At 51.1% G+C, this 25,778-nt stretch overlaps 10 protein-coding genes across 10 annotated transcripts; 5 read left to right on the forward strand and 5 right to left on the reverse strand.

Moving 5' to 3' along the window:
* Positions 1–65: 65 nt before the first annotated feature.
* On the forward strand, positions 66–3,890 carry PSV08DRAFT_213817 (uncharacterized protein). The gene is made up of 2 exons (XM_014222904.1): positions 66–269; positions 365–3,890. The coding sequence occupies exons 1-2, from the start codon at positions 107–109 to the stop codon at positions 3,559–3,561; spliced, it is 3,360 nt and encodes a 1,119-aa protein (XP_014078379.1). The 5' UTR covers positions 66–106; the 3' UTR covers positions 3,562–3,890.
* Positions 3,891–5,119: 1,229 nt separating this feature from the next.
* PSV08DRAFT_358103 (uncharacterized protein) lies at positions 5,120–8,011 on the forward strand. Its single transcript, XM_014222905.2, has 4 exons — positions 5,120–5,763; positions 5,828–6,462; positions 6,516–6,637; positions 6,707–8,011. Exons 1-4 carry the CDS (start codon positions 5,178–5,180, stop codon positions 7,764–7,766), a joined length of 2,403 nt encoding a protein of 800 aa, XP_014078380.1. The 5' UTR covers positions 5,120–5,177; the 3' UTR covers positions 7,767–8,011.
* Positions 8,012–8,098: 87 nt separating this feature from the next.
* On the reverse strand, positions 8,099–10,599 carry PSV08DRAFT_242708 (uncharacterized protein; the record flags this gene model as incomplete). The annotated part of the gene is made up of 2 exons (XM_014222906.2): positions 8,099–8,273; positions 8,333–10,599. The coding sequence occupies 2 exons, from the start codon at positions 10,597–10,599 to the stop codon at positions 8,099–8,101; spliced, it is 2,442 nt and encodes an 813-aa protein (XP_014078381.1).
* Positions 10,600–10,812: 213 nt separating this feature from the next.
* PSV08DRAFT_257373 (mitochondrial 37S ribosomal protein bS18m) lies at positions 10,813–11,632 on the forward strand. Its single transcript, XM_014222907.2, has 3 exons — positions 10,813–10,949; positions 11,014–11,357; positions 11,416–11,632. The coding sequence occupies exons 1-3, from the start codon at positions 10,862–10,864 to the stop codon at positions 11,605–11,607; spliced, it is 624 nt and encodes a 207-aa protein (XP_014078382.1). The 5' UTR covers positions 10,813–10,861; the 3' UTR covers positions 11,608–11,632.
* Positions 11,633–11,669: 37 nt separating this feature from the next.
* On the reverse strand, positions 11,670–13,221 carry PSV08DRAFT_376276 (glycoside hydrolase family 5 protein; the record flags this gene model as incomplete). Its single annotated transcript, XM_014222908.2, has 2 exons — positions 13,050–13,221; positions 11,670–12,991 (listed from the first exon to the last, which is right to left on the reverse strand). Exons 1-2 carry the CDS (start codon positions 13,207–13,209, stop codon positions 11,670–11,672), a joined length of 1,482 nt encoding a protein of 493 aa, XP_014078383.2. The 5' UTR covers positions 13,210–13,221.
* Positions 13,222–14,081: 860 nt separating this feature from the next.
* Positions 14,082–14,988, reverse strand: PSV08DRAFT_2497 (thioredoxin-like protein). The gene is made up of 3 exons (XM_014222909.2): positions 14,967–14,988; positions 14,798–14,899; positions 14,082–14,744 (listed from the first exon to the last, which is right to left on the reverse strand). Exons 2-3 carry the CDS (start codon positions 14,838–14,840, stop codon positions 14,128–14,130), a joined length of 660 nt encoding a protein of 219 aa, XP_014078384.1. The 5' UTR covers positions 14,841–14,899; positions 14,967–14,988; the 3' UTR covers positions 14,082–14,127.
* A 279-nt stretch (positions 14,989–15,267) lies between these two features.
* PSV08DRAFT_193108 (major facilitator superfamily domain-containing protein) lies at positions 15,268–17,004 on the reverse strand. The gene is made up of 2 exons (XM_014222910.2): positions 16,605–17,004; positions 15,268–16,557 (listed from the first exon to the last, which is right to left on the reverse strand). The coding sequence occupies exons 1-2, from the start codon at positions 16,950–16,952 to the stop codon at positions 15,397–15,399; spliced, it is 1,509 nt and encodes a 502-aa protein (XP_014078385.1). The 5' UTR covers positions 16,953–17,004; the 3' UTR covers positions 15,268–15,396.
* A 2,014-nt stretch (positions 17,005–19,018) lies between these two features.
* On the reverse strand, positions 19,019–20,734 carry PSV08DRAFT_213838 (cytochrome P450). Its single transcript, XM_014222911.2, has one exon. The coding sequence runs from the start codon at positions 20,701–20,703 to the stop codon at positions 19,174–19,176; it is 1,530 nt and encodes a 509-aa protein (XP_014078386.1). The 5' UTR covers positions 20,704–20,734; the 3' UTR covers positions 19,019–19,173.
* An 895-nt stretch (positions 20,735–21,629) lies between these two features.
* On the forward strand, positions 21,630–23,782 carry PSV08DRAFT_193114 (Pyoverdine/dityrosine biosynthesis protein-domain-containing protein; the record flags this gene model as incomplete). Its single annotated transcript, XM_014222912.1, has 2 exons — positions 21,630–22,419; positions 22,472–23,782. The coding sequence occupies 2 exons, from the start codon at positions 21,630–21,632 to the stop codon at positions 23,740–23,742; spliced, it is 2,061 nt and encodes a 686-aa protein (XP_014078387.1). The 3' UTR covers positions 23,743–23,782.
* A 682-nt stretch (positions 23,783–24,464) lies between these two features.
* On the forward strand, positions 24,465–25,421 carry PSV08DRAFT_406593 (class I glutamine amidotransferase-like protein). The gene is made up of 2 exons (XM_014222913.2): positions 24,465–24,604; positions 24,660–25,421. Exons 1-2 carry the CDS (start codon positions 24,544–24,546, stop codon positions 25,340–25,342), a joined length of 744 nt encoding a protein of 247 aa, XP_014078388.2. The 5' UTR covers positions 24,465–24,543; the 3' UTR covers positions 25,343–25,421.
* The last annotated feature ends 357 nt before the right edge of the window (positions 25,422–25,778 follow it).

Consider the following 25,778-nt stretch of genomic DNA (forward strand, 5'->3'; position numbering starts at 1 on the left):
CGGCTAGCCCCATGCGTGCTAGCCAGGAACGCCCAAAAAGTCTCCCGACGCGCTTTGCCAAAGTTGAACATAATATCGCAAAGCCGCAACTTTTGGAAATATACCCATGGCTCCGATGGTCACGACTGGGCCTGGATATGCTATTTTCAACGACTTGCGGCGAAGGATGGGTGTTTCTTCCTCACAACCTGTCCCTACCTCAAGCCGCGATGTCAACGCTGGTGCCGGACCTTCCCCTAGCAGCCCGGAGCCCAAGTCCCGCTTTGCTAGTGAGTACACGAATCTTACGCGTGAAGAGACTATGTCTTCTCAGCTTGGTGTAATTTTTTTTAACAAACACGCGCCTAATGCACTCAATGTATAGGCCCAAACATGGATGACGTAGCCGCATCTCAGCAGCTCATGGACGAGGGCGCGCGCGTCGACCCCACGTATGATCCCACTCAACAGCTTCCGCAGTCCGACGCCGCTCACGACAAGCCCGCATCTGCGCCGAAAAAGCGCAAGAAGAACAAATCGAAGGCGACGCAGAAAACCTCCGAGACTTTATCTGCGAACACGCGGAATGCTGCCAGCCCACCCGCAATTCCAGCGTCCTCGCCATTTCCTTTTCCAGCGACCCAGCCAGAAGCCGAAGAGATCACCGGCCCAGTGTCGGGAAACCTTCAGATGATTCCGAGTACATCACAAGCATTGCCTACAATTGACGTGCCTGATTCTCAGGTTGTCGCTATTCCTGTCCACGCACCCGCTTCGCCGCCGAAATCCAGCTACACAGTGCCTTCCAGTGTCACCAAGACCAAGCGCACGTACAAGAAGAACAGGCAATCGAAGAGAGATGAGATTGCTCAGGAAGCTGCTTTCGGCGAGACTGTGGACCAACTCGCAGACACAAACACAGGCACAGAAGACCCAATCTCGCCTTCGCACCCGACTCCTCAGCGCAAACGTCCACGCACCAGGGATACAGATGGAGGATCACCAGGAGCTGTAGATGCGACACCTGCACCAGCTAAAAGGCGGAAGATTGGTACACCCAAGTCGGCAACTACCCTCCAAGACCTTCTAGAAACAAGCCCCAATGACGATGTCGATATGCAGCAAACCAAAAAGACGAAATTGAAGCGAGTGAAGAAGCCGCATACGCCTATTGCAAAGGTCAAGGACATTTATGATATCCCAGATGATGAAACAGAGCTTACTAACGGGGCTCATGAAGCTCTTTTGCCATTTGCGAATAATGGATTTGTGCAGTCTGGAGATAGAGAGGAAGGCGACCAGGTGCAAGTAGCTTCGACTCGCAAGAAGCATAGTGAAAAGAAAAAGAAGACAGCAAGTAATGGCGATGTCTATGACTGGTATGCCTCGGTGCGCAAACCCGGCCAACTGCCGAGTGCATTACTCAACAACCAACAAGACGATGACATCTTGATGCAAGATCCCATATCTACTGATGATGAGGACCCTCCATATGCTCCGTCAGAAAAGGAGGGAAATGAAAAGACACAAAAGAAGAGAAGCAAGGAAAAGGGGGCGGAGAAAGAGAAGAAGAAGGAGAAGAAAGGGCGGAAGAAAGCGCAGAAGAAGGAAAGCTTAGATGGCCCAGGTGTGATGAAGATTCGCAGAAACAATGGCAGCAGTATCAGTGAACTTTCGTCTGCTGAAAGGGCGCTTAATGCCTCTCGTGACCTTGGCCATCCTCCGGATCTGCGAACGAGTGGCGACTTTACCGAGGACGAAGAGGAGCTGATTCGCCGAGCCATCCTAGATTTTCAACAGCGAAAGGGGTTGGACATCTCTGAGCTTGTTGAAATTATCCAATGGAACCAGTATGATCCCAGGTTTCACCGTGATCCGGGTGTTAATCGGAACAAGAGTGATTGGACACCTCAGGACCGCGAGGATGAGCGAGAGAGCACGGAATTCTGGGATGAAATCAAGAATATTGGCATGACTCGGTCACATGACAGACTGAGGAGGCATATCCGTCAATTATATCACCAATTCAAGAGTGGTGCATGGACAGAAGAGGAGGACCAGCAGTTGCGAAATCTCCAGGCTGCGCATCCAAACCAATGGAAGCTCATCTCGATTACCATGGGCGACCGTTCGATGCACGACTGCGTGAACCGATGGCGCGACTACTTACAGTACGGCGAACAACGAAAGACTTCTCGCTGGACTGAAGACGAAGAAAAACTTCTTATCCGTGCTGTGACGACGGTTGCGCAAAGAGACGAAGATCACCGCGCCAAGACAGGAAGGCCGTCACTAGACACGTACACCAACAGACATATTAGCTGGCCTCAAGTTGCTCGCGAAATGGGTAACTCCCGCAGCCGCATTCAGGCCTCAGTCAAATGGACTCAATTGATGAAGCGTGACAATCCACCGCAGATTGAGATAGAGTACAAGCCCAGAGCATCAACGGCAGCATTGCATGATGCGCCCACAAAGAAGAAAGGCAAGCGGAGGAAAAAGCAGGACACAGTGGATAATAACGAATACAAGTCTCAAGACACTATAGAGGACTCAGATGTGGAGAGAGAAAACTCCGAGAAGGAGACCGAAGATGGACCCGAACCTGCGACAAACGTTACAGCGAGCAAAAAGCGTCGTCAGCCCGAGGAACCATCTGACGAATCTCAAGACCAGGAACCGGAAGAGAACCTGGGTCTGGACAATGGGCTAGCTGTTTTGCCACGACCGGAGAAGAAGAAACGTGGACAAACACAGAAGAGTGAAGCGACGGAAGCCGATAAGCCTGGGAAAGTTGACGAACTAAGCATGGCAAGGGATGAGTCAGCAGACAGGGAAGCAGAGGAAGAGCATAGCAGTGGCGAGCTAAGCGATTCACATTCTAAGAAAAAGAGGAAGGAGAAAAGGAAGAAGAAGAAGAAACGATCGCGTAAAAGCGAGATTGAGGAAGTTGACGAGGCTGAGGAAGGTCAAAGAGAGAAGGGTGGTGTAGGGGAGAATGGTGAAGAAGACGAAGATGGAATTCGACAGGATAAAGTCGACGAAGTGCAAGTGCAAGTGGAGCAGGAGGAACAGGTACAAGAGGAGCAGGAAGAGCCAGTGCAAGAAGAAGAAGAAGAAGAAGAAGCCGAAGATGAGCAAGAGAGGGAGCAGGATGAAGCAGACGAAGAGGGCGGTGATGAAGCACAAGCCAGTGAGCAAGGCTCAGCAGAAGCTAGAGACGAATCGGTGGTTGGGTCGGGGGCTTCATGGGGCAAGGAGGAAAAGGGCGTGTCTGAGGCGTCGTCGGGTGCGGGTGTAGATCAGATGCTGTGGGGCGACAAGTACGATCTCATCTTCAAGCTCCAGGATCGCAGGGACGATTATGAAGAAGAGATTGACTGGGAAGATGTGCGCAAAGACCAAGGGTACCCTTGGCCTACGGAAACTCTCAAGGCAGCGCTACATGAGTTGATTGGGGTGATTGGCGAGCGTGGGCGAGAAGTGGACGCAGATGACTTTCCAGGGACGGTTGACGATGTCATGGATTTCATAAGCGAAGAGCATGGCACTGAGCTTGAGGAGCACTACCAACCCGCGTAGAGGAAGGGGTGTATTGAACAAAAGCGAGTAGCGACTTTGGTGTGCGTAGTAGGGTAGTACTCTGGAGCATGGAGGAGGATGAGTGGGGTTATCCTTGGGAAGGGGGGAGGGGGCCCTCCCGCATCCGGCGATGCCTGCTTGGGCCGTCTTCGCGCACATGGTAATCCCGTATACGAAGCCAATACGCCGCCTTGCCCTTGGCACCCGAAGCGTAACGTTAGGCCGCCGATTGAAGGCGCAGCTGGGCATGCACAAAGTAGTAGAAAAGGACGACGCCTTGGGATTGCACACATGTAACTTGCATCACGCGCAATACACAACACTCTAGTATCTACAGACTTAGCACAGCAGCGTAGCAGTAGAGCATGGCCATGGCCAGCCGAGGGAGGACCGTCGTGGGCTTAGTGGTGGCAAAAATAGATTTAAAGATGGAACCCTTTTTTTTTCAAGGGTCACGAAGCGGCAGCTCCACTTGGAGGTTTTGCTTGTTTATTGGATGCTATTGGCTGCAGGCTGCACAAGCTATTGGAATCGCCGTGAGCGTGAGCATGTGTGTGTGTGTGTGTGTGTGCGTAAGGGTGCAGGCATGGATGTGCGGGCAAAGTGTATCTGGCAGTTGTTGGTAGTATGGAAGCGGAAGCATCGGGAACGGGCAGGGCTGCAAGAGTTGAGCATGCGCATGTATTGTAAAACACAACGGATCTGGCGGACTGAGGGCGAGCTCTGCAATGGACAGACTGTGGAGGAAATGCTCTCGTCTACTGTACTCTGGACCAAGCAACGGGGGACTTGGCACATGTCACGCTGTTGCACTGCCAGCCTCGCCCGACGTGACCAATGCGGCGCCGACTTGGCCGTTGAAACGCCCGATTTGGCCGTTGCAAGCCATTCGCCATTCTATATCGATCATTGCCTGTCCCGGCCCCCTCCATGACGTGCCCTCGTCGTCGGCCAGTCAGCCGTGGCAGCGGCCTCTCGTTGCGAGCATGGTGCCAGCCTGAGTCGGTCTCATTGTGCTAGTATACAAGAGCCCGGCTTTGTTCCACCTGTGCTACCACTACCACGACTACTGCCACCGCCCGCCTTCACTCCCCCACACCCGGCGGTGCTTCTCCATTCCCCTGCATCGCCCTGCTGCTGCCTTTGATCCTTCATAACTGTTGTAATCTGCCGCTCGCTACTTATCCCCGCCCGTGTTGCGTGTCACCTTCGCCTCGCCCTGCTACTACTACTCTCGCTTGCACATCGTCATTACCGCTGCTTGACGACACCCGCTCTAGACAAATCAGCGTTCGCTTCCTTCCTTCAAGGTCGCTTGCCACGCCCCCCTCAACCACTCACCGTCCCGGGACGATCACTCCAACGGCTGGTCCCTCTCCTCTCTCGTTTGGAAGGTCAAGGGTGCGGACCTTGGTTCCTGAACTAAAGACGTCATTTTTTGAAACATTTACCCGCTCCCACTTGCCTCACACGACACGACCCCCGATTTTTTAGCTACCGCCTAGTAGCTCGACTCGTACTCTCTGGAACATCTATTGTCTGGTTACCGTTTTCGCTATATCGACTGTTCATTCCGAGTCTGCACTGTCTTCTCGCTTCCACACAAATTCATAACCATGGAGCGAGTACGGCCACGACCAGCCCCTCAACCAGACGGTTGTCGAATGTCCGTCTTTACAGAGGTTGGCCTAGTGGATGAGCAGAAAATACACGAGGAGCGGAGTCCGGTGCGCGCACATGGTGAGGCTTTGAAGAGGTTACGGCCCGTCAAGGTTTTGCGGTTTAGAAGTCAGAACGATGTTTTTGATCAAAGAGGACAAAACTCGGACGACGATGAGGACGAGTGGGAATCAGTGTACGATGAAGACGAGACCAACGACTCCATGTCTTCCATGACGGCCACCACAACACAATCAGTCATGCCCGCGAGAGTCTACCGACTAGGACTATTGAGCCTTTTGTTAGCCCTGATGCTACCAATCATGCAGTTCAACCCACTCAAGCATATTGGTGTAAGAGCTGGCGCTGTCCCCGCAAACATGATTGAAGCCAGCATCCAACATTCATCGCTGATGAAGCGAGAAGATAGTCCTACTGATGCGTGTAGGCGATGGAGTGGCCAGAGTGCCATTGTCAATGGCACCCTGTACATGTATGGTTTCCGCAGGACCACTGAGGCTCAACAAACGGAAAACACGTGGAGTATGTTCGCTTAGTTCTATTCATACCCTACTATCTCTATGGGTTCAATACTAACTCTCAACAGATAACGATTTCCTCACCCTCGACCTTACCGAGTCCTGGCAGATCAGTTCGCCTGCTCTCACAGGCCTTCCAAAGCCCAACGGACCACCTGCTGTATCGCTTGGTCAACTTTGGTCATCTTTCGATTCGCTGTGGCTCTATGGCGGCCAATTTTCCGATAGCCCTATAGTCCAGGCAGGAAACAACTCAGTGTGGGAATACAATATTGGAAGCCAGCAGTGGATCGAACATCCAGACCCAAAGACATCAGCCGGTGATAAATCAGAGGATGCTGGACAATCGGTGCAGCGCGTTGCCGAAGGTGCTGGTCTCACCGTCAGCACATTAGGCAGGGGATTCTATTTTGCTGGCCACCTGGACTTTCTCACCACTGAGGGATGGAGTAATCAGGTCGCAAGGGTTTACTTGAAGAGTCTGTTGGAATTCACATTCCCTGGATACAGTAATAGTAATGTCGAATCTTTGGGTGACGGCAAGACTGCTGGATCTGACGGCGTGTTCCGCAACGTCACTTACGGTGGACTGCAAAACACATCATCCTTCCCCGAGCGCGCTGATAGTGCCCTTGTCTATGTTCCTGGTTTTGGCAAGGAAGGTTTGCTGATTGGTGTTACCGGTGGCGACAATGCTACCTTTGTAAGTTCAATCGTACAACAATATACTTACTCGAGATTCTGACAATGTGGTAGACTCAAATGAACACCATCGATGTCTACGATATCGCGACATCGACATGGTACAAGCAAACCACTTCGGGAAATACACCAGAGTACCGCGTCAACCCCTGTACCGTTGTTGCGGCTGCAGCAGAGTGAGTTCTTTTCTCGACAGTATACGCCGACTATCGCACCTTGGGCTATGTGCTAATGTTGGCTTTTAGCGGCTCGTCTTACAATATCTACATGTTTGCTGGCCAGGACCTAACACCACCCGGCAACCAGACGCAGCGAAACGACATGTGGATCCTATCTGTTCCGTCGTTTACCTGGATTGAAGTCGATCAGGGTACTGAAAAGGCGAGTATCCCCCCACCACGTGCCGGACATTTGTGTCATGCGTGGGATGGACAAATGATTGTTCTTGGAGGTTACAACACAAACCTCGGATGTGATACGCCCGGCATCTACGTCTTCAACATGAGCAGTCTTAGCTGGAGCAACCAGTTCACTGCCGTGACAGCAAAGAATGCGCTACAAAGGTACAATAAGGACGACAAGGGCAGCACGGGTAATCCGCTTTCCCAGCAAATCAACCAGCGAGGTTTTGGCGTCGATGCTGGAATCGAGGGATCCTATGGCTACGCCGTTCCTGAGCCAGTACAACAGGTGATCGGAGGTGGTCCCACTGGCGGTGCAACACTCACTGCACCCTATCAAACAGCCACCCAAGGCCCCCTCGCAACAGGCAAGCCGCAAACCTACACAGTAACAGGTCCCGACGGCGCAACCATCACCAACGTAATCAACGGAAACCCATCTTCGTCATCCCGCGACGGTCCGAACATTGGTGCCATCATTGCCGGCGTCATCGCAGGCGTCTTCTTCGTCGTAGCCGCCTACTTTGCCTTTTGCGCCTGGATCTACCGCCGCCAAGTCCAAATCTGGAAGAAGCATGCTGCCGTCATGCAGACACGCGCAAACGCCACGGCAGAGAAACACGGCACGTATACGTCGTCGTCTGGCAAACTCAGCTCCGAGCGTAACACTGGCACTGCGGGTGGAAGCAGCAATGGAGGAGTGGCCGCTGGCTCTTTTGACATTGCGAGAAGGAATAGCGGTGATGGCACGGCCTATGCGGGCCCTGGGGCTGAGTGGGCACGACGAAACAGCGAGGGGAGCGTTATTGACGGGCTTTTGGATGTGCATGAGCCGACGTTTTGGGGTGCACGAGGTGTGCTGCTGAACCCACGGAGAAGTCTGAGGGTTATCAATCGGGATTAAAGGCTTTCTTTTTTTTTAAGGGAAGGGCTGGTATGTTTTCTTTTTCTCCTTTCTCTCTCATGATTCCCACCTGCTATATCTTTTGAAATCTTCCTTGTCTCTGGTGAGATTCTACTGTGTTGGCGAGAAAAGTTGGTTTAATCACGATAATCACGGATGATTACAAAGACACAAGTACGGGTGACATATAGGTACATAATGCTACTACTAGTCATTAGTAATATAATGCAATACTATACACAATCATATCTTCGTCAACATCAACATTATTAATCGCAGATATGGCTTTTGATTTGTACATGATCTTCTCACTCCCTTTTTACAAAAGTGCTTTATGGGTCGAGATCGCGGTTAAGGTTGTACTGTCGATAACCGAACCCGTCCATGGTGACCCAGTGGCCCAAAGCTTCTAGTTCGTCCCAGATTTGTGGATATCGCTTCTTGATCCATGCCTCGACGCGCGTTTGCTTCTCATTGTTGGCAGTGCAGTTGAACCAGCTACCTAGACTGTGAGATTGTTAGTATTTCTGGCAATTGATGTGGGAAAACATTGAGCGCAGACATACATTTGCAAATCCAGCTTGAAACCATACTCCTCCTCAACCGTCTCTATAAGCGCCAGGGCCTCATCATGGTTGTGATTCCGTGCAATGGCGCTCATGTAGGCGGTCCAAATGGCCTTGTCAATGTCGATATCCTGCTCTTTCAAGCGCGTCCAAATGGACCTGGCGTGCTCGGACCCGAGATGCATTCCCTCACACGCTCGAAAGGCGATGAGGATGCTCTCGTACGAAGGACCTTCTTTTGATTCACAAATATCCCTCCAGTACCGCAGCGCCTTGCGGTTCTCTCCTGTCGCGGCATAGGCGAGCATTAGGGAGTTGCGCAGCTTAGTGTCCATGTCCACGTGGAGATCTAGCTTCAGCTGGTTGTTTGCCAATTCTAGTGACTCGGCATCCGCGCAACGAGCGAAGCCGGTGAAGGCGGCTACATAGACTTCTTTGGTTGCCGTGTGGGTTGGGCTGATGTGATTGCGCATGTGGAAGAAGACGTGGCAAGCCATGTCGGAACGATTCCTAGCAAAGAAGTTGTTCATGATAGGTATCCGGTCTTCGCGGGGCGTTTCAGCAAAGACATTACGCAGGATCTGATAGCCGTCCCAAGCATCTGCTGTGCTGGTTTCGCCATCCAGTATAAAGACCGAAAGCGCATTTCGGATAATCTTCCGCTGAGCCGGTGCATACTGGTGTGCATGTACCTGCAGTAGGTCCATCGCATCTGGGATCTCGCCCCTCCGGAGATGCAGGAGGGTCACGGCCGCGACAGTTTCGGGGGCGAAGTGGGCCTTGCGCTCGTGTAGGTCGTCTACCATGGCCATCAACTCGTCAAAGTGGTTTTGGTTTGATACACAGAGGGCCTGTATCAGCTGATTGATGGCTGCAACACTGCGTTCAGCACCTGAAAAGCAGCCCTGAAGGTTGAAGTAGGCTGCCCTAGCTCCGTCGAGGTCTCCCACAGAGATTCGATATGCTATCTGCATGGTGTAGGTCGTTTCATCGGGAATGATGCCACGATTCTCACCAAGAACGATGTAACGTTCAGCTAGGTAAGGGTCCGACTTTGACATGCAGTGTTCGACCAACGTGTTGATGGTTTCGACGTCTGGGCGGATAACAGGAATACTTGGGTCTTTGCGGCGTGCCTGATCGTTGCGACGGATTAACACATCAATCATACGGTTGATCTCATCGGGCCCTTTGCCGATAGCTACCGACCATAGAAAGACAGCGTCCCAAGCTTCTTTGGTAGACATGGCATCTTTGAGCAAGGTAGCTACGACCTGCTGACCAAAAGTCAGATCACCTTTTGAGGCACAAACTCTCAGCAGTGCAGAGCTTGTCTTCCCCGAGGGGGTCGCAGGATCACCAAGTTCGGAAAAGACAGGTCGGGAGTACCATGATTTGGTCTTTTCAAGATCGCCTTTCTCTGCATAATGTGAGACTAGCATGCGTTGTAATGGGCGGGTCAAGGGAATCGACAGGTCTTGTAGCATATCTACAGTCTTTGTTATTCCGCCTGCGTCATTTTCACCAAGGATGCTTTCAAGTACGGTCTGCCATGCATAGAGAGAAGCTAGTCGTACAGGAGCAGGGGCATTGGAATCGTAGATGAAGGCGCTGGCCGCAACCTGTCTCGCCTTGGTAGGCGCGCCAAATAGGGATAACAGGCGAACTTGGGAAAGCTTAATGTACATGTCGAATGGGATATCGAGGTCTTTCCGGCTTGCGTTGCCATTCTTGTCTTGGTCGCCTTGAGTGGATTTTGCAAGCTCATCAATGAGCATCTGACCAAATGGAAGATGCCACTTGCTAATCGCATTCGGTCGCTTTTCCAGAAGCTGATCAAGAATCGCCTGCATGTCTTTCATAGTGAGCCAGGGCTGCCCATCGTCCTGTGGTGTTTCCTTCAGATACTGCAGCGCGTAGTGGGCGCTCGCCACATGGAAGTCCTCAAATTTTCCTTTATACAAGGAGAAAAAGTCACGGATCGCTTGGGCGACTTCGGCGGGTTTGGGCGGACGAATGGCATTCTCTTTTGCGAATGCCACCTCAGTCAACTTCTCGAGGCCAGCGGGCAGCTCGGCAGGCTTCAGCTTCCTCTGTTGTTTGAAGAGATTGCCGAAGAAGGAGCGCCGTTGTGTATAGGATATCGATCGGGAGGGATGCTGGGTGGCTGTACGGGGGCGAAGAGGGCGATGGCGACATCCTCGATATAACAGAGGCTCGTTTGCGATGAGATTGCGGAAGACGACGCGGGTCAATTGAGAGGGCATGGTGGCGATTAGGCGGGTAAAAGCTCCATGAGGCCAGCAGAGGACACGGGCAAAATATTTATATACACGAAAAAGAGGTTGCGATGGTGAGCGCGCAGAGCAGGTGGGGGGCGAGGGGATGATGGCGGCGGCGAGTCTATGGTGTGGTGAAATCATAGAACGCTAAGAAAGCAAACCTCCGACCGCCGACGAGGGCCGCATGTCGAAAAGTCACGACGACAACAGCGACAGCGACACGGTGACGGCAGGAGCACCCACCAACATGTCTGTGATGCGAATATCATTACGTCCAATGCTGGCGGTAGCGAGGACGGGCATACGCTGCTTTTCGTCGGGCCAGCAGAAGCAAGGTGCGCCCTCAATTCCTTCACCATCACCATCGTCACTATATTCTCTCTAACATACGCCGCCCAGACGACCTCATGAGTATTCTCGGCCAGAGCGCAGCCGCCCGTCACCCCGCCAACATCTCCTCAACCAACAACACAGCCAATTCGCGCCCGGGAGAGTCTCCCGCTCTACGCTTTGCCCGCAATGTAGGCCTCGATCGCGCAGCCTCAAGCCCAAATCGTGAATTGGCCGAGTCAGAACGCCTTTCCCAGTACCAGCGCCAGATATACCGCAAGTGGCAACCTGGCGATGTGTATGCGCCACATGACCTAAGCGGAACCGAGCAGAAGAAGTGGAAGCAGGGCCGCAAGAGGCCACAGGAGGACGCTTTCGACGTCCTTGGTGTCAATCCCGTCTTGGAGTACAAGGTGCGTTGGTGATTTGGGCGGAATCAAGGCTGCCGACATCTAACAATTGGACGAGCAGAACTTCACCATCATGTCCGAGTACATGACCGAGATGGGCCGCATAAAGCACTCGAGGGACACCGGGCTACGACCAAAAAACCAAAGAAAGATTGCAAAAGCGATACGGAGAGCAGTCGGCCTAGGCCTGATGCCCAGTGTCCACCGGCATCCGCTGGTGCTCAAGAAGAGCAATCCTGCACGCTTCTTGTAAGAATATATAGGGCCTTGTACAATACAGTCATGACATTAAGTTTGCAACTACCACTACCCATGCTAGTGACTGGTCCCATTCCCATTCTCAGCAATCCACTGCGCAATCATCTCGTGCTGAGCCTTCACAATATCCATGGCATGATCATCATCATACAGATCATACCAACCTGGGCTTTCATGCGGCGGATCACCCGCCCACACCATGCCAAACTCATTCGCCTGCTGCGTCTCCGGACGATAAACACCGCCATACGCCCACGGACACGTCCCCACGTACGCACCCCCATTCCTAAACTCATCCATGACGGTCCCAATAATCGTCGTAAAATACGCATCCTTGTGCGTCGTCGGCGCACTGCTCAAATACGGGTACTCTTTGTTCTTGTTAACCCAGTTATCGCGCGCCATGCCAAACTCCTCAAGGAAGACAGGCTTGCCGATATCCAGCGCCCAGCGACTCGAGTTCTTCATAAAGTCACGTGCAAACTGCTGCGAGGTGGCTAGGTTTGCGTCGCTTGCCCCGTACATGTCGTACACACCCCAGTTTTGCACCCAGCAGTGCGTAGTGGCGTAGGATACTGTCGGGAAGTCGTGCACGCGCTTGAAGTAGTACTCGCCTTGCTTGGATTCGAGGCCTACGCTGATGAGTTGACGAGGTGATATGGAGTGGATATATCGGGATATGCGGTCCACCCAGGGAAATAGCAGGTCGTTGGGATTCGGTACGCTGAAAAGGTTGTATGGGCCTGTGTATCCTAGTATGTCGGAGGGCTGGGGCTCGTTGGCAAGCTGCCATGTCATGATTGCCGGGTCTTCGGTGTAAAGTAGTCCGGTGATGGTGTTGCGCCGGCTCATGACTGTTTTGATATGGTCCTTGTACCACTGCTCTGCTTGTGTGTTGTTGTAGATCAGATTGGCATAGGCAATAAATTCGTTGTATGATGCTGCATCCACGCCTTGCTCAGTGTAATTTCCCCATCCTGTGCCGGGTACCTCGCGCTGAGGCGGTGCTGTCAGGTTCCAGCTTGGAGGGTACGGGATTTTGGTGTTGTTAGTTGCCCATGACACATACTGGGCAAAGCCGCCGCTCCATTGCCACTGATTGTTGAGTGTCATGGTAGCACGCATTCCGCGCTTCGACATCTCAGCAAGGCAAATGTCGAGACCTTTGAAAACATCTTCGTTATACTCGCCAGGTGCCTCTTGTAGAGCTGGGCTCATCCGGAAAGGCTGCGGTGTCGGCGCACCTTCTGAGCCCGCCATGATGCGCAGATGGTTGACTCCATGATCGGCCATCTGATCCAGTTCTGTCACGAGGCGGGAGTAGTTGCCACCTGCAGAATCACTTGCAGCAAGATTCATGCATGCCCAGTAGTTCATTCCTAGATGCATATTAGAACATTCATCTTGGCCAAGAAAAAAGAAAGATAGTCAGCATACCGGTAAGATAGTAAAGCCCGTCTTTATTGTACAACCTCGTCCCCTCAACATAAACAAAATCGTCATCTGCGATTGCAGACTCATGAGAACTCTGCTCATTCTTTGGTAGCACCGACCCCGCAGCCAGTGAGGCCAAAAGCAGCTGCAAAGAAGCCTTCATGTTGAAAGCCCCCGGGTACAAGAAACAAGAAGACGAGCTTAAACAAGCACCTTAAAGCACCTTGACCCGAACCTTTTATACCACTCCTCCTCGACAAACCCACATCGGCTGTAGTGCAACCGCACCCCCGACCGTTGGGCCAGCGGCTAATCCCATATCAATACACTACTGACATCATGTGCGGAGAAAGATTTTCCGAATAGTAACTGGGTAAAATCCCGTTCCATCCACTATGCTGCATAGGCAGTTGGTAGTAGCCGTCCAAGCGTGGCTCCTGAGGTGATACCATGCGGGGAAGCCGTTTTGGGCACGGAGGAAGGATCTCCGTGCTAGTGCTTCAGATTAGTGGCGGCTGCGATAGGTTCGGTTACCTGTTACCCGCATTACGCTAAGAACTGGGTACGGTGAACTACTAACGTGCGATGGGAAGGTCGACATCTGGTTATTTCTGGGAATGAATATAATAGTTGCCCCTGAGGCGCAGATTGGACCAATTTTCAAATATTCTGAGGAGGCTGCATTGGCAAATTTAAACATGTATATCCACAAAAAAAACACCCGAGAAACCCAAGACATTGCTCCATCCTCATCCGACGGAGCGTGCGGAATACATGGCATCATGTGTTCAGTAAATACAAAGAGCAAGGAAGATACCACGGCAGAACCGGAAAGTAGCAGAAGATAACCCACTACTTCAAAATCGCCACTTCATTGCCGTCAAAATGCACAAGTCCCCTCGGTAGGCTTCGGAACAAGCGCTCTCTCAACCCATGACATTGTCACACGACTTAATTGCGATGTAAATTCGGCAATGCCTCTTGCCAAACACTTGTATAGTAAGCCCATTGACAAAGAAAGGAAGTAATCAAATTGCATTTCATTTCATGTATTCACCTATAAACATAGTCCTGAATGTCATCAAAGACTCCCTTCCTTCTTCTTCAGGCGCTCAAAAAGTTGAACAAAAGCAGCTGGCTCCTGCGCACCTCCAATCTCATATTGGTCGTTGATCGTAAAGTTCGGCACACCAGTGATATGCTGCTGCCTGGCTTGCTGTACCTCCCGGTCAACTTCTGGTCCACCTTTGCCAGACTCCAGCCAATCCTTGACCTCTTTCTCGTCAAGTCCAGCCTTGACGCCCGCCTCAGTAAGCACTTCGTGGGTCGTGATGTCCTTCTCGTTCTCAAAGTACGCGGAAAAAAGCTCTTCAATCACACGAGTCTGGACCTGAGGCCCCTTGGTTTTCCCGAGCTGCACGAGGCGATGCGAATCACGTGTGTTTCCCGTGTTACCGCCGTACTTGAAGTTGATGCCTTCCGCTTTGCCGATTTCCGATAGGCGTTCTTGCATCATTGCTGTGCGCTCTTTTCCGAATTTGGATTCATACACTTGCTTCTTGCTCATGCTCTTCCCGGCATCTGGGTTGAGGTAGAAGGGGAACCAGGATGTGGAGAAGGTGTCGTTGGAGTCGGGGTGTTTCTCCTTGTAAGCTGCAATCCCTTTTTCAAGGCGCTTCTTGCCCACATAGCACCATGCTATGAGCGAATGGTTAGTCTCGGATTTTATCGTGGATACAACAAAGACTCACGGCACACAGTGTCGCTGACGATATTGACCTGGAAGTTGGTCATGCTGCGTAGACTTGCTCGAAACGCCACGGTGAAGTTGTGAAAGAGGTGGTGTACTGTTGCTGGAGTGATGTTATTGTTAGCGCGCGCTGGATTTTATATATACGGAGCGTGGATTGGAGGGCGAACATTGCTGACAAATGACTTGTTGGTGTTGGTGTTGGTGTTAATCAAGCCTGCGGAATTTGCCCTTTCCAGTGGGTTCGGCGGTTCCCGAGGTTCTCCCCTCACGAAAAGCGTAGTCACCCAACTTTTCCGACTCATGACACATCAATACTGGTTCTTACGACATTTCAGAGTTGCCCCTAAGTGCCGGTTTGAATGAAGTTATTGTCAGCAATATCATTAATGTGTATGGAGCGACCAAGCGGGGACATGTGGCGTCACCATGATGCAAATCAATTCTTTTGGTCATACATATCGACCAGGCTTCCGTTCCATCATCGTTCATTATAATATTGTAAAATCAATAGATCAAAGGCCCAGTAACACCTCGCTATGCAGAAAATCTACTTTTGCTCAAGCCCCCTGAGCGCGCAGCAAACATCACAGCTTAATGCTATCCTCGCTTCAATTCCTCGCGAAACTTCGCCCCACGAGTCAGAATCAGAATAACTCCGGGGACGCAAAGCAGGTCCATGATACCCAGACCAGTAAACGCCCATCCCCACCCCATTCCATCTAGAATGCTGCCCATGATGGCTGCGCAAATTGCTGCGGCTACGTTGCGGAGAAAGCCTCCCAGTGCCACCAAGCTGGCAGTTTGAGTAGGATCACATTCCGTCTGGAAAGAGGTGCTCGTTACAAAAACTATAGAGACGCCAACCGCTGCGAGCGCTGAGCCACAGAGGCCTAACGCTGGGTGTAGATGGTTAAGCGTAAACCAACCAAACATTAATTTTCCAGCAGCCGCACAGAGGAATCCTGGAATCTGGATTGCAATTCGTCGTTCGGGTGCTACTTTTCCATCTGGGCTGTTGGCTATGGCCTTCTTCCGCATGTAATCCGAAAGCCGCCCAACAACAATGGAAGCGAGGAACATGGCGATACCGGGACAGAGGAAAGCATAACCAACCTCGGCAGTCGTCCAGTTATAGCCTTCTTGCCAGATGGTAGGAAAGGAAATGTACATGCCATACAGACCAGCAAACTGAAATGCCCCATTGAAGCAGACAATCAGGTGCGGTGGGTACTTCAAGAGACGCATGAACTTGCGGAACGAAGGTCGGGGAACTTTGGGAACATTCATGTCGGTACAAGGCTTGGTCCACAGCTTTGGCATCGATATCCAGGGTTGTTTGGCAATGCTGGCGCCATTTCCAACTAGAGAGCGTAGGGTTTCTGGCATGCAGAAGACGATGGCGAGGTATACCGGGAAGCTTGTCATCGAGAGGAAGGCAAACACCCATCTCCACCGCGACTCCGTCGCAAATTGACCACCAATCAGAGGCCCCAGGATCGGTCCAAGCTGAGGTCCCATGAGGAACCAAGCCAAAGCGGACGCACGGCTTGCAGGCTCAGTAATGTCGGCCACGGTACCAGCTCCAACGGAGAAGACGATGCATGATCCAAACGCTTGAAAGATACGGAGAATGTATAGTAGCCAGATGTAAGCTGGGAGTGTAGCGAGTAACGTGTTGGCGATAAGAAAGCTTCCGAGACCGACCATGTATACCGTCTTTCTGCCACCAACATCGGAAGCTGCCGCACCAAAGAGAGGCTAGTTGAGGTTAGCACGTGTTAGGGAGACTGCCTTGGGATACTTACTGCAATGGCAAATACAACCATGTATATCGAGACTGTTCCATTGATCACGGCTTCAGAAGCGTTGAAGATCTTCTGAAAGAGTCTGAGTGAGGGCAGATAGACTGCTCCGCAAAGTGGTCCAAAGAAGCCGGCCGCTGTGACAACAGCCAGGATAAACCGTCTTCGATTAAGTGAGAACGCAGAGTAGGGCTGTGCGGGTGGAGGACAGGGTGCTAGGGGCACATCATCTGCGAACGATTGTTGAGCCTCCTCGTCAACACTGTGGCGCGAAGAGGATCTGTCGCTTTCAACGCTGTCACGGCACTGGTCATAGTGGTGCGACTTTTCGAACTCGATTGGCGAGCGCATGGTGAAAGAAAATACAACAGTGGTAATGTCTCTGATAGTATCAGAGATATGCAGTTCTAGATGGGAGCATACCAGGACAGTAATATGTCTGGCCAAAATGCCCAGCATAGCCCCCCATACTGGGAATAGCCTACACGTTCATTTTGCGCTACGCCGCACTGCCAACCTCGACGCCCTATTCTGGGCGCCATTTGTTGTGCTTCAGGTGGGCCTTTGGCATAGCCCCGCTTTCAGGTTCCTTCGCTAGGAACCGTAACCTTGTCCAAAGCGAGTATTTTCGTCTCGGCTGCGTTGAGCCGCCCTATGACCAAAGGGATCTTTGGCTGCATCGCTAAGCGACCCGCCATTTCAGCCCCAAAAATCATGGCAACGGTCTGCTACTAGACGTTGGACAATCACTGCTGCTTGTTGGTGTTGGCGGTTGCACAAGCTAGTTACGTGCGTGTCCCTTCATACTCGAAATCTCCGGCTGCATTGTGTTCGTCTGAAAGGATGGGACTCTCTTTCACGTTTACTTGGCATTGTGCACTGTGAAGGGGTGGCTGGCTGAGCACGGTGGTGCCGTTTACCATCTCGGCATGGGGTTCTGGTGGAGCTTTGTCCTGAATTGATGACATGCGGGTATGATACCGCAGAGCTAACAAAACAGGTGTATTGTCTTACTACTAGCGTCAGACACGGGCGACCCGAGGGGCTGGGGTCGACGTGAGGCTGAACTTTCTTAACCCCACCCCGACTGGAAGGATCACCGATAAACATGCACCCATACTGCGCCTCGCATACAACTCCACAAGATCACAATGTCATGTTACATACACAACCATATTCTTGGCCGTGGTTCAGCATGTGCCATCATATCGACCATGTAACCCAAATACTAGCACACTGCCCTGGCACAGATACCAAACATAGCGACATGGGCCCGCCTGGCCAGGCATCATGGCGCATGCATGTGCATAAGAGATGATACGACTGGGATAAGCGGTTATTAAACGTCACAAGATGAGATTCTTATCGACTCAGAAAGCTGCACTATGTCGTGGTCAAATCCAGTGGCCCAGATAAGTCGTCAGTCTGCAGAAAACAAGCGCAATAGTGCTTCGATACGGACATGCCAGTGGCCAGCAGCTGAGAAGGTTCAACAAGCCACCATGCACAATCTTAGCGGGGGCTTGAATGCTCGGCAACTGCTTTTCTTTACTTTTGGCCTTGTTCATTAGCACGAAAAAAAAAGAACTTGCGGCTTATCGCGTCGCGTAAAGTCCGACTCCTGAGATTGATTTGTAGTGAGGAGTCAATAGATATACACCTACAGCACCTCCAAACTCGGTCTGGTCTTCCGTATGCTACTGGTTCATCTAGTCTTTCTGTCTGGCTCTAGGTAAAGGGGGTATGCGGGTGTCAGCAGCAGACATTTGCAGATGCTTCGGATTGGCATCTTCTCTGCCACTCGGAAAGTTGACCGACAGCAGCGCCATGCAGACTTTCAGTGCTATCTTCTACATGATCTTTGCATTCTAAACCAATCTCGCTGGTGTACGAGCGCCGACACTGCTAACTTTCCCAGCAACTGTCATAGAAACGTGTTGTCCGACTCCTCCTCCTTGCCCTAGCTTTCTAGCATTCCAAAGCATATTAACATAAATCTCACTACCCTTTTGCTTCTTCCTACTCGTATCATCGAATGAGTAAACAGTCTCGGGAGAATAGATCGTAAGCAAGTCACGTGCGCCAATGGAACGCCTGACGTTAGGCGGCCACTTTGGTTGGAGATCATACAATTCCATGATGTTATGCCGAAATTGCATTTGCTTACTTTGATTCTCACTTTTCTCTTGGGTACTTGCGTACGTTTGCCGCCGAACTCCACAGTAATCGGCGTCCTGATCTGAAATGCTGGCAAGGATTCATAGTGGGCCGAATGCAACCCAATTGGTTTTGTCGTGTTTGCCTGTTTTTTTGCTATATTCGGATTTCGTTGCCACATTAGTAAGTGCGAGTTAGTTTTTTTGCATGTCGTGTTGGCAAGGTGCAATCCCTATATGTTTGTAGGCTGCTTGTAGACTGATAGCTCAAGAAAGTCTGCTTGACAAGGGAGTAACTAGAGCAAACGAACAGCACATTTCAAGTAGAAACAGATGACAATGAACTACCATCGTATTTGGATGTACCATATAATTTGAATTCCCTGAATAAACTCCAAGCGCTATGCAAACCCATTTCACGCCTTCTCTGATTCCCGATGCACACTCTCAAACTTCAGCTTCAACCCCCGCGGGTACAACGGTCCCGCAGGTGTCATTCTCCCATCCCAATTCTCGTCCAACTTCCACCTAACATCCCTCACCAACTGCACCAGTGTAATTCTCAACTGCTGCATAGCAAACTTCTGACCCAAACACGCTCTCCTCCCACCGTGAAAGCTAATGAAGGCACTCTTAGAGTTGGCGCGGCGATGCAACTTATTGATGTCCTCATTCGTAGTACCCCAACGCTCAGGCTTGAAGTCATCTGCATCAGTGCCCCAGAACTCCGTGTCTCGGTTTGTAGAGTATGCGTTGTATCCCATGTATACGCCAGCAGGAATGGGAACCGCGTTGCCCAAAACGACGGGCGCCGTGGTGCGGCGGTTGATAAGCTGTGAAATGGGCGGGAACATGCGTAGAGATTCGTAAAGCACCGATGTGAGTAGTGGGAGGTCGTGGACGTCGGAGTACTCAGGCTCGTAGTCTGCAGGCGCATTGTTTGGGTAGAGAGCGGCTATTTCTTTGCGAACAGCGTCTTGAATGTGGGTATGCTTGCCCAGAAGGTACATGAGCGACATGAGAGCTAGCTGGGGGTTTTCGTGCCCGGCGAGAAAGGTGCTGACCAAGTTGTCGTCAAGATCCTTATCGCTGAGTATGCCTTCACGATGAGAACCAAGCAGCCTGCAAGCGACATTCCTGTTGTCGTTCTCGTTGCAAACATGCTGGGTGTGGCCCTTAATAATTGCGCTGCGGAGTGTGCTGCGAAACTGCCTGCTAAGAGCACGACCAAGCTTCCGTATCTTCAATGGCAGGTGGTCAAGGAAAGGAAAGTTTAAGAAGATTGGGTGGAATATTATGGGCTTGATCTTCGTTTGCAGTGTGTGAAGAGAAGCACTTGCATGCTGCAATGTTTCGAAGCTGGAACCATAAAGGACCTCTCCGAGGTTGGCAAGCGCATACCGGTGAAGTAAGGCGTAGACTGGAACTCCGTTGCCTCTGGTATTTTTGGACTCGCTCAGAAACATGTCTTTGAGAATCCTGGAGTTTTTCCACATGTTCTCAGAGTCCTGATCAGCTTGCAGAGCGGGCTTGATGACGCGTTGGTAAAGCTTCCATTTCTCGCCATGGGCGCTGATGATGTTTTCGCCTGTGTACTCCGCAAGTACGCTGTGTGGGATCTTGACTTGGTTTCCAGACTTTGCGTAGGTGTCCTCTTGCTTGAAAACCTCTGCTACATAGGAAGGCTTCGTCACCAGGATGTTCCACTGTCCACCAAAGAACAGCTTCACTGCACCATATCGCGCTAGAGGCTCCTTGAGATATTCCCGATATAGCTCAGATTGATCGACATCCTTGAAAAGAGGCAACAGCCCATAGTAGAATGGAATGGTTGGGATATCCTTGGGAAAGTTGCGAGGTGGTGTGAAAAGGTAAACGAAGAATGTAAACACACCAAAAACGGTAGCAAATACTCCCACAAACACCAAAGAAAGATAGGAAACCATGGTGCTAAGATGATGCGCTCAGAAATGTAACACTCTTCGACTACTGCTTTGATAGAGCATATATGAAACCCATGAACAATGCGGCTACCATCTTCAGCCCTACATGGGGGCGGTGCTCTCTAACGAAAGCGGCTGAAGCGAGATGCCCGAATGCACAACCCCTGTATGTCTCTAAGCCCCATGCACCTACATTTAGATAATAGAGAGCTTCTGATGGTAAAGTTGGAGGCTTTGAACGAGACTTGGCATTTTATGGCCAATGGTTCGCGGTTTAACTAGCAAGGGTAGGCATCCTCTTTCTCAGGCTTGCTGCCAAGGGCCGCTAACGTCCTTGCGGGCCTGGAGGTTGTTGTAGCGCTGCCACGACCACTCAGCCCATGGCCATGCCGCATAGTCACCAGCTGAATCCCACTGTAACGTCTGCGCCGATACCTGACGGCTGGCCTTTGCCTACCGCTTCGCTCCAGCCGCCCCTACTAGCATCGCAGCGCATGCCAAGTTATGCATCCCGGGGGCACCGCAGGAGCAAAGCATGCAATAGTCCAGCGCACTGCCTCCCCGTACGCCCAACGAAGCGGGGAATTTCTGAGCTGACTATGTGTAGCGAGATTAGAAGCTACTGTAATTAGCGTTCCAGTCGGTGTGCGGAACGCACGATGGGTGGCTTGCCTAGATACCATGCACAGCACGCCGATTGAGCTTTGACATTGTGGAGCAATGGCCTTTGCAATGCTTGGAAACATGCTTTGCATCTCTTTGATATATAGAAGCCAATGGGTTGGTATCGTAGCACTTGAACATCCACCCTTCACCACAGTTTAGCCACTCAAGCCACTGGCATCTTCAATTTCTTATTTCCTTTGTTCAATTCCCCCATCATCCCTACTTCAACGAAATTTCTAGCAACCCATCTTTAATCATTCACAATGGCGCCCCTTAACAAGTCCATCAACACCTATCACTGCATCCAGGGGCTGTACTGGAGAGATACTGCAGGTGAACTCCTAGCTGTCGAAGGAAGCAATTCAAAATCTCTCCCAGAAATATGGACACAACTCAAAGATATTGTATGCTCCACTGACGCGTCGTGGAGTCAACTTCAGTTGCCCTCTGGCAAAGCCATCAAGACTCTCCAGATCAACGCCAGCATTCCAGCTCTTCTACACATTCGCTCAAATTTCCCACCATCATATCAACAAGAAGAACTCAACACACAAGTGTCCGAGATCCAGCACGCAAATGGTCTGTTTTTGGGCATTCTTACTTCCAGGCCAAAGTCTGTCAAAGTCGATGGCTTTGGGATATGGGCAGAGCGCTTCGTCCTCCTTGAGACCGAATTTCAACCATTTGCTCACATCTCAACATCAACCACACCATGGGCTCAAAAGCACCGCGAGACCTGTGCAGTCATTGCCGAAATCTTCGAGCGGAGACTCAAGAATATCTCCAAGGATGACCAGTGGCATGTGTGCGGTAAAGAGGTGTTCTTGAACCGCGTTTACGGTTATGTTGACAAGAACCTTCCAATCCAACTAGCCTTACCTGCCTTTCCCTGCAAGTCGCCGAATCCAAACAAGGCCGGCGGTATCATGCCAGATCTGGCTGAGCATATTGCCATGGATGTGCTTCACGCCTTCATCCAAGAGGTGAACGGCGTGTATGCACCAGGCGCAACCATGTGGGTTATCAATGACGGCCACGTCTTTTCCGATTGCAGTAAGTCTTGTACTGAACGCTGCATCTCAAGACCTGAACTAACCAAGAGCAGTTGGAGTTGACGATGAGATGATCGACACATATGATGCTTGCATGGCAGCGATATACAAGGAACGATACCCAGAGGACACTGGTCCTGTTCCCGCTATCAAATTCAAGGGCCTAAAGAACATCTTTGCGGCCGACTCTGATGGCTTCCTAGGCCTACAGAAGCTACTAAAAAACTCACACCAGATGCCTCATCCCGTCAAGACGAAGCTCACCGGTGAAGCTGAGCTCTGTCGCAAACTGATGCTCGGCATCGGAGGACCCGACCGTGCATACATCCGCCAGCTAATTGAGCAGCAAGAACCCGATGCTCTTGGACTTTACCGAGGCCAGACGCGCTTCATGCTCGAGGATCTGGCTGACATCCCGTCAGTCAAGTCTCTGAGCGGCAAGCAGAAGAAGAAGACGGCTGCCCTTGTAGCAGAGGAAATGATGTCTCGAAACCAAGCGTACTCCAACTTGACGGAGCTCCTCCTTCCAAACTACGTTCGTCTGTCGATCCACGCACACAATAACGCGGGTCCCAAATTTGCCATTCGTCTACTGCCAGCAGACAAGGTGCGCGCAATTGACTCGCTTGAGACGTGCCTCGAGCCCAATCCCGTGTACGAATACCAGCTCCCAACACCCTGGCACAACTGCATGATCAAAGTGGAGGGCGATGAGTTCATGTACCTCGCCAAAGCCCAAGTAGCCAGGAAGGCTCTACAAACCCCAGGTTTTGAAGGCTCCTGGGTAGATGGACCGGATGGATCATACTTCAGCCTAAGACGCAAGTCAGCCGAAACAGCTGGTACCATTGCTCCTCCCAAGCTCATCATTCCCGGAACTACACCCATGGAAAAGGTCAGCGTCTTCAACCAGAACAAGAAGAGCACCATTGTCCTCGTCACGCCAATCCACGAGAAGCAGAAGCCAATCATTATCTGCTCGCCGGTCGTGGGCAAGAACAGTCCCATTATCGTTACTTCGTCGGCAGGCGAGGGCCAGCGACCCATTGTCGTTTGCTCGCCCATCAGCCGCAGACAAGCCATGTTCTCCCCCATCGCCGACAAGATGCGATCGCCCATTGGCTCTCCTATCGTACGCAGGAAGACACAGGTCATTGCGTGCGATCCTGCGGCCGAAAAGGGCGCTACGGTAGCTGTTTCGCCCGTGGAGACTGGATCTCTTGGCCGACAAGACACACACTTTGTTCAGCCGGGTGAGAAGAATAAGCTGCGCAGGCTTCTTCCTGTTATCAGCATGATGCGATCCATTCGGGCGCAAGCGTAGGGTGTACAAAGTATTTTGTAAAGAAAAATGGTTGTTTTCGTATCATTTTTTCTCTCTCTTCTTCTCTATGTCGTTATAGTTGGGTAAGATTGAATGGTCATCCACATAATAATGTGTATGGAGGAAACTGTGTCGGGCGTGTGGCGCAAGGATGGTTTTTTGAGTTTTTTTTTTTTTTTTTTTTTTTTTTTTTTTTGAAAAAGGCCGATCGGAAGGCGGCTTGCACTTTGCTATACCAATACCAATATCTCTTTTCATCATAACTTTTTCTCTACACTTGATAAATAAATCGTGATACCGATCAAGTACAAAGAAGAATGAGACGAGACGATGTTCCTAGTCGGGTTAATCCGCTTACTTAGCTTTACTCGGATTCCACGCCTTGTATGCAGGCCTCTCGCCTATTTGATTAAACGCCTTCCTTCATGCAGAAACTTGCGCAATTCGGCGCGGTTCTAGCCTCTCATCATTGCTAGATATATGAAAATATGTCAAGTATCCAAAACTGGACTGTCACATGAGCATGATGGAGTGATTAAGATTGGGCATGGGTTGGGCGCCTTGTTCCACCTTGTTCTGATCGTTGTTGTCATTCGTAGACTACGGGGTTCTTGCCAAGAGGGCAACCTTTATTTGAATTAGAGCAGATGAATGCGTTGGATGCTGACACCGCTTGAGAAATACAAGCAGTGTCGAATGCGCACATAAGGAGTCGGTGCCTGTTGAGGTCTAGCAGTCTAATTAACAGTTCCCATAACTCACTCATAGACATTGATCCTCGGAACCAACTTGCTTACTATAATGGGCTTCTTACAGGGATTGGTTCCCCTTTTTGGGGTACAGCTCACCATGGTTGCAACAGGTATATGTTACATACCTGTCAGTATACAACAGCACAGCACATTGACACAAAGCAGCGTCAGGGGCCAATGTGCCAAAGACTTATGGTTTTGTTCTATTCCGCATGTTTGACATGCTCGACTTGTACGGGCCATCTGAAGTCCTGCAATTCATTGGTGGATCATATCCGACAAACATTGTCTACATTGCCGAGACTCTGGACCCGGTGACTACGCGGCCCGCATTGGCAGCCATGAATCCGTTGAACTCATCAGTTTACCCGTCTATAACACCAACACATACATTTGAGACTGCACCAGACCTCGATGTGCTGGTTATACCCGGTGGACCAGGATGGCGCAATCCGACCACGCTCAACGCTACCATGGAGTATGTTCGCAAGACGACGCCAAAAGTGCAGCAAGTGCTTACCATCTGTACGGGATCCGCTCTTGCAGCGCGTTCAGGTATCTTGAACGGCAAGAGGGCGACTTCGAACAAGTCGTCGTGGTTGTCGACGGTGCAAAATAACCCAAACACGACTTGGGTGCCGCACGCGCGATGGGTCGAGGACAACTCGAGCTCACCGCCCATCTGGAGCTCGTCGGGCGTCACGGCAGGCATTGATATGATGCTCCATTGGGTTGAGAAGACTTATAATGCCGAGAACGCAACGAATATCGCGCGCTTCATTGAGCATGTGCGCATTACGGACCCGAGTATTGATCCGTTTGGTAGAAATGAGACAGTGAGTGGGTAGAAAAGACTGGTTGCTCAAATGTATATATTCAGTCACGTAGCAGGTCATCAATGTGAAAATATCGAGTCATCGATGCCCAGGATGCCAATTATGTCTGGGTCTTTACTTGTGAAGCGACTAGAAGCGAGCACCGTATATGTGCCCATTTCTCCCATGCTGCATGCACCTTGCATCCTTTATATTCCGGAGCCCCACTCGATGCATCGCTTCCACACTGTTGGGAATACGCCTCTATCGCACTTGCAACATGCACTTCATCTATTACACGTGTGGGAAGAGTGTATCCCAGCACATGCGAGATACATGGACCGCTCCCCCCCATCCGCTCCCCTCTTCCCCTGTTCATGCCGCTAATCACTAGAAAGCCAATAAGTATGCAGAATTCAACAAGAGTAAACCCTTTTTGACTATCTAAAGGGCTGTCAAGACAAGATCG

Source organism: Bipolaris maydis (assembly GCF_028858645.1).
Source record: "Bipolaris maydis strain C4 unplaced genomic scaffold PSV08scaffold_1, whole genome shotgun sequence".
Taxonomy (NCBI): Eukaryota; Fungi; Ascomycota; class Dothideomycetes; order Pleosporales; family Pleosporaceae; genus Bipolaris; species Bipolaris maydis.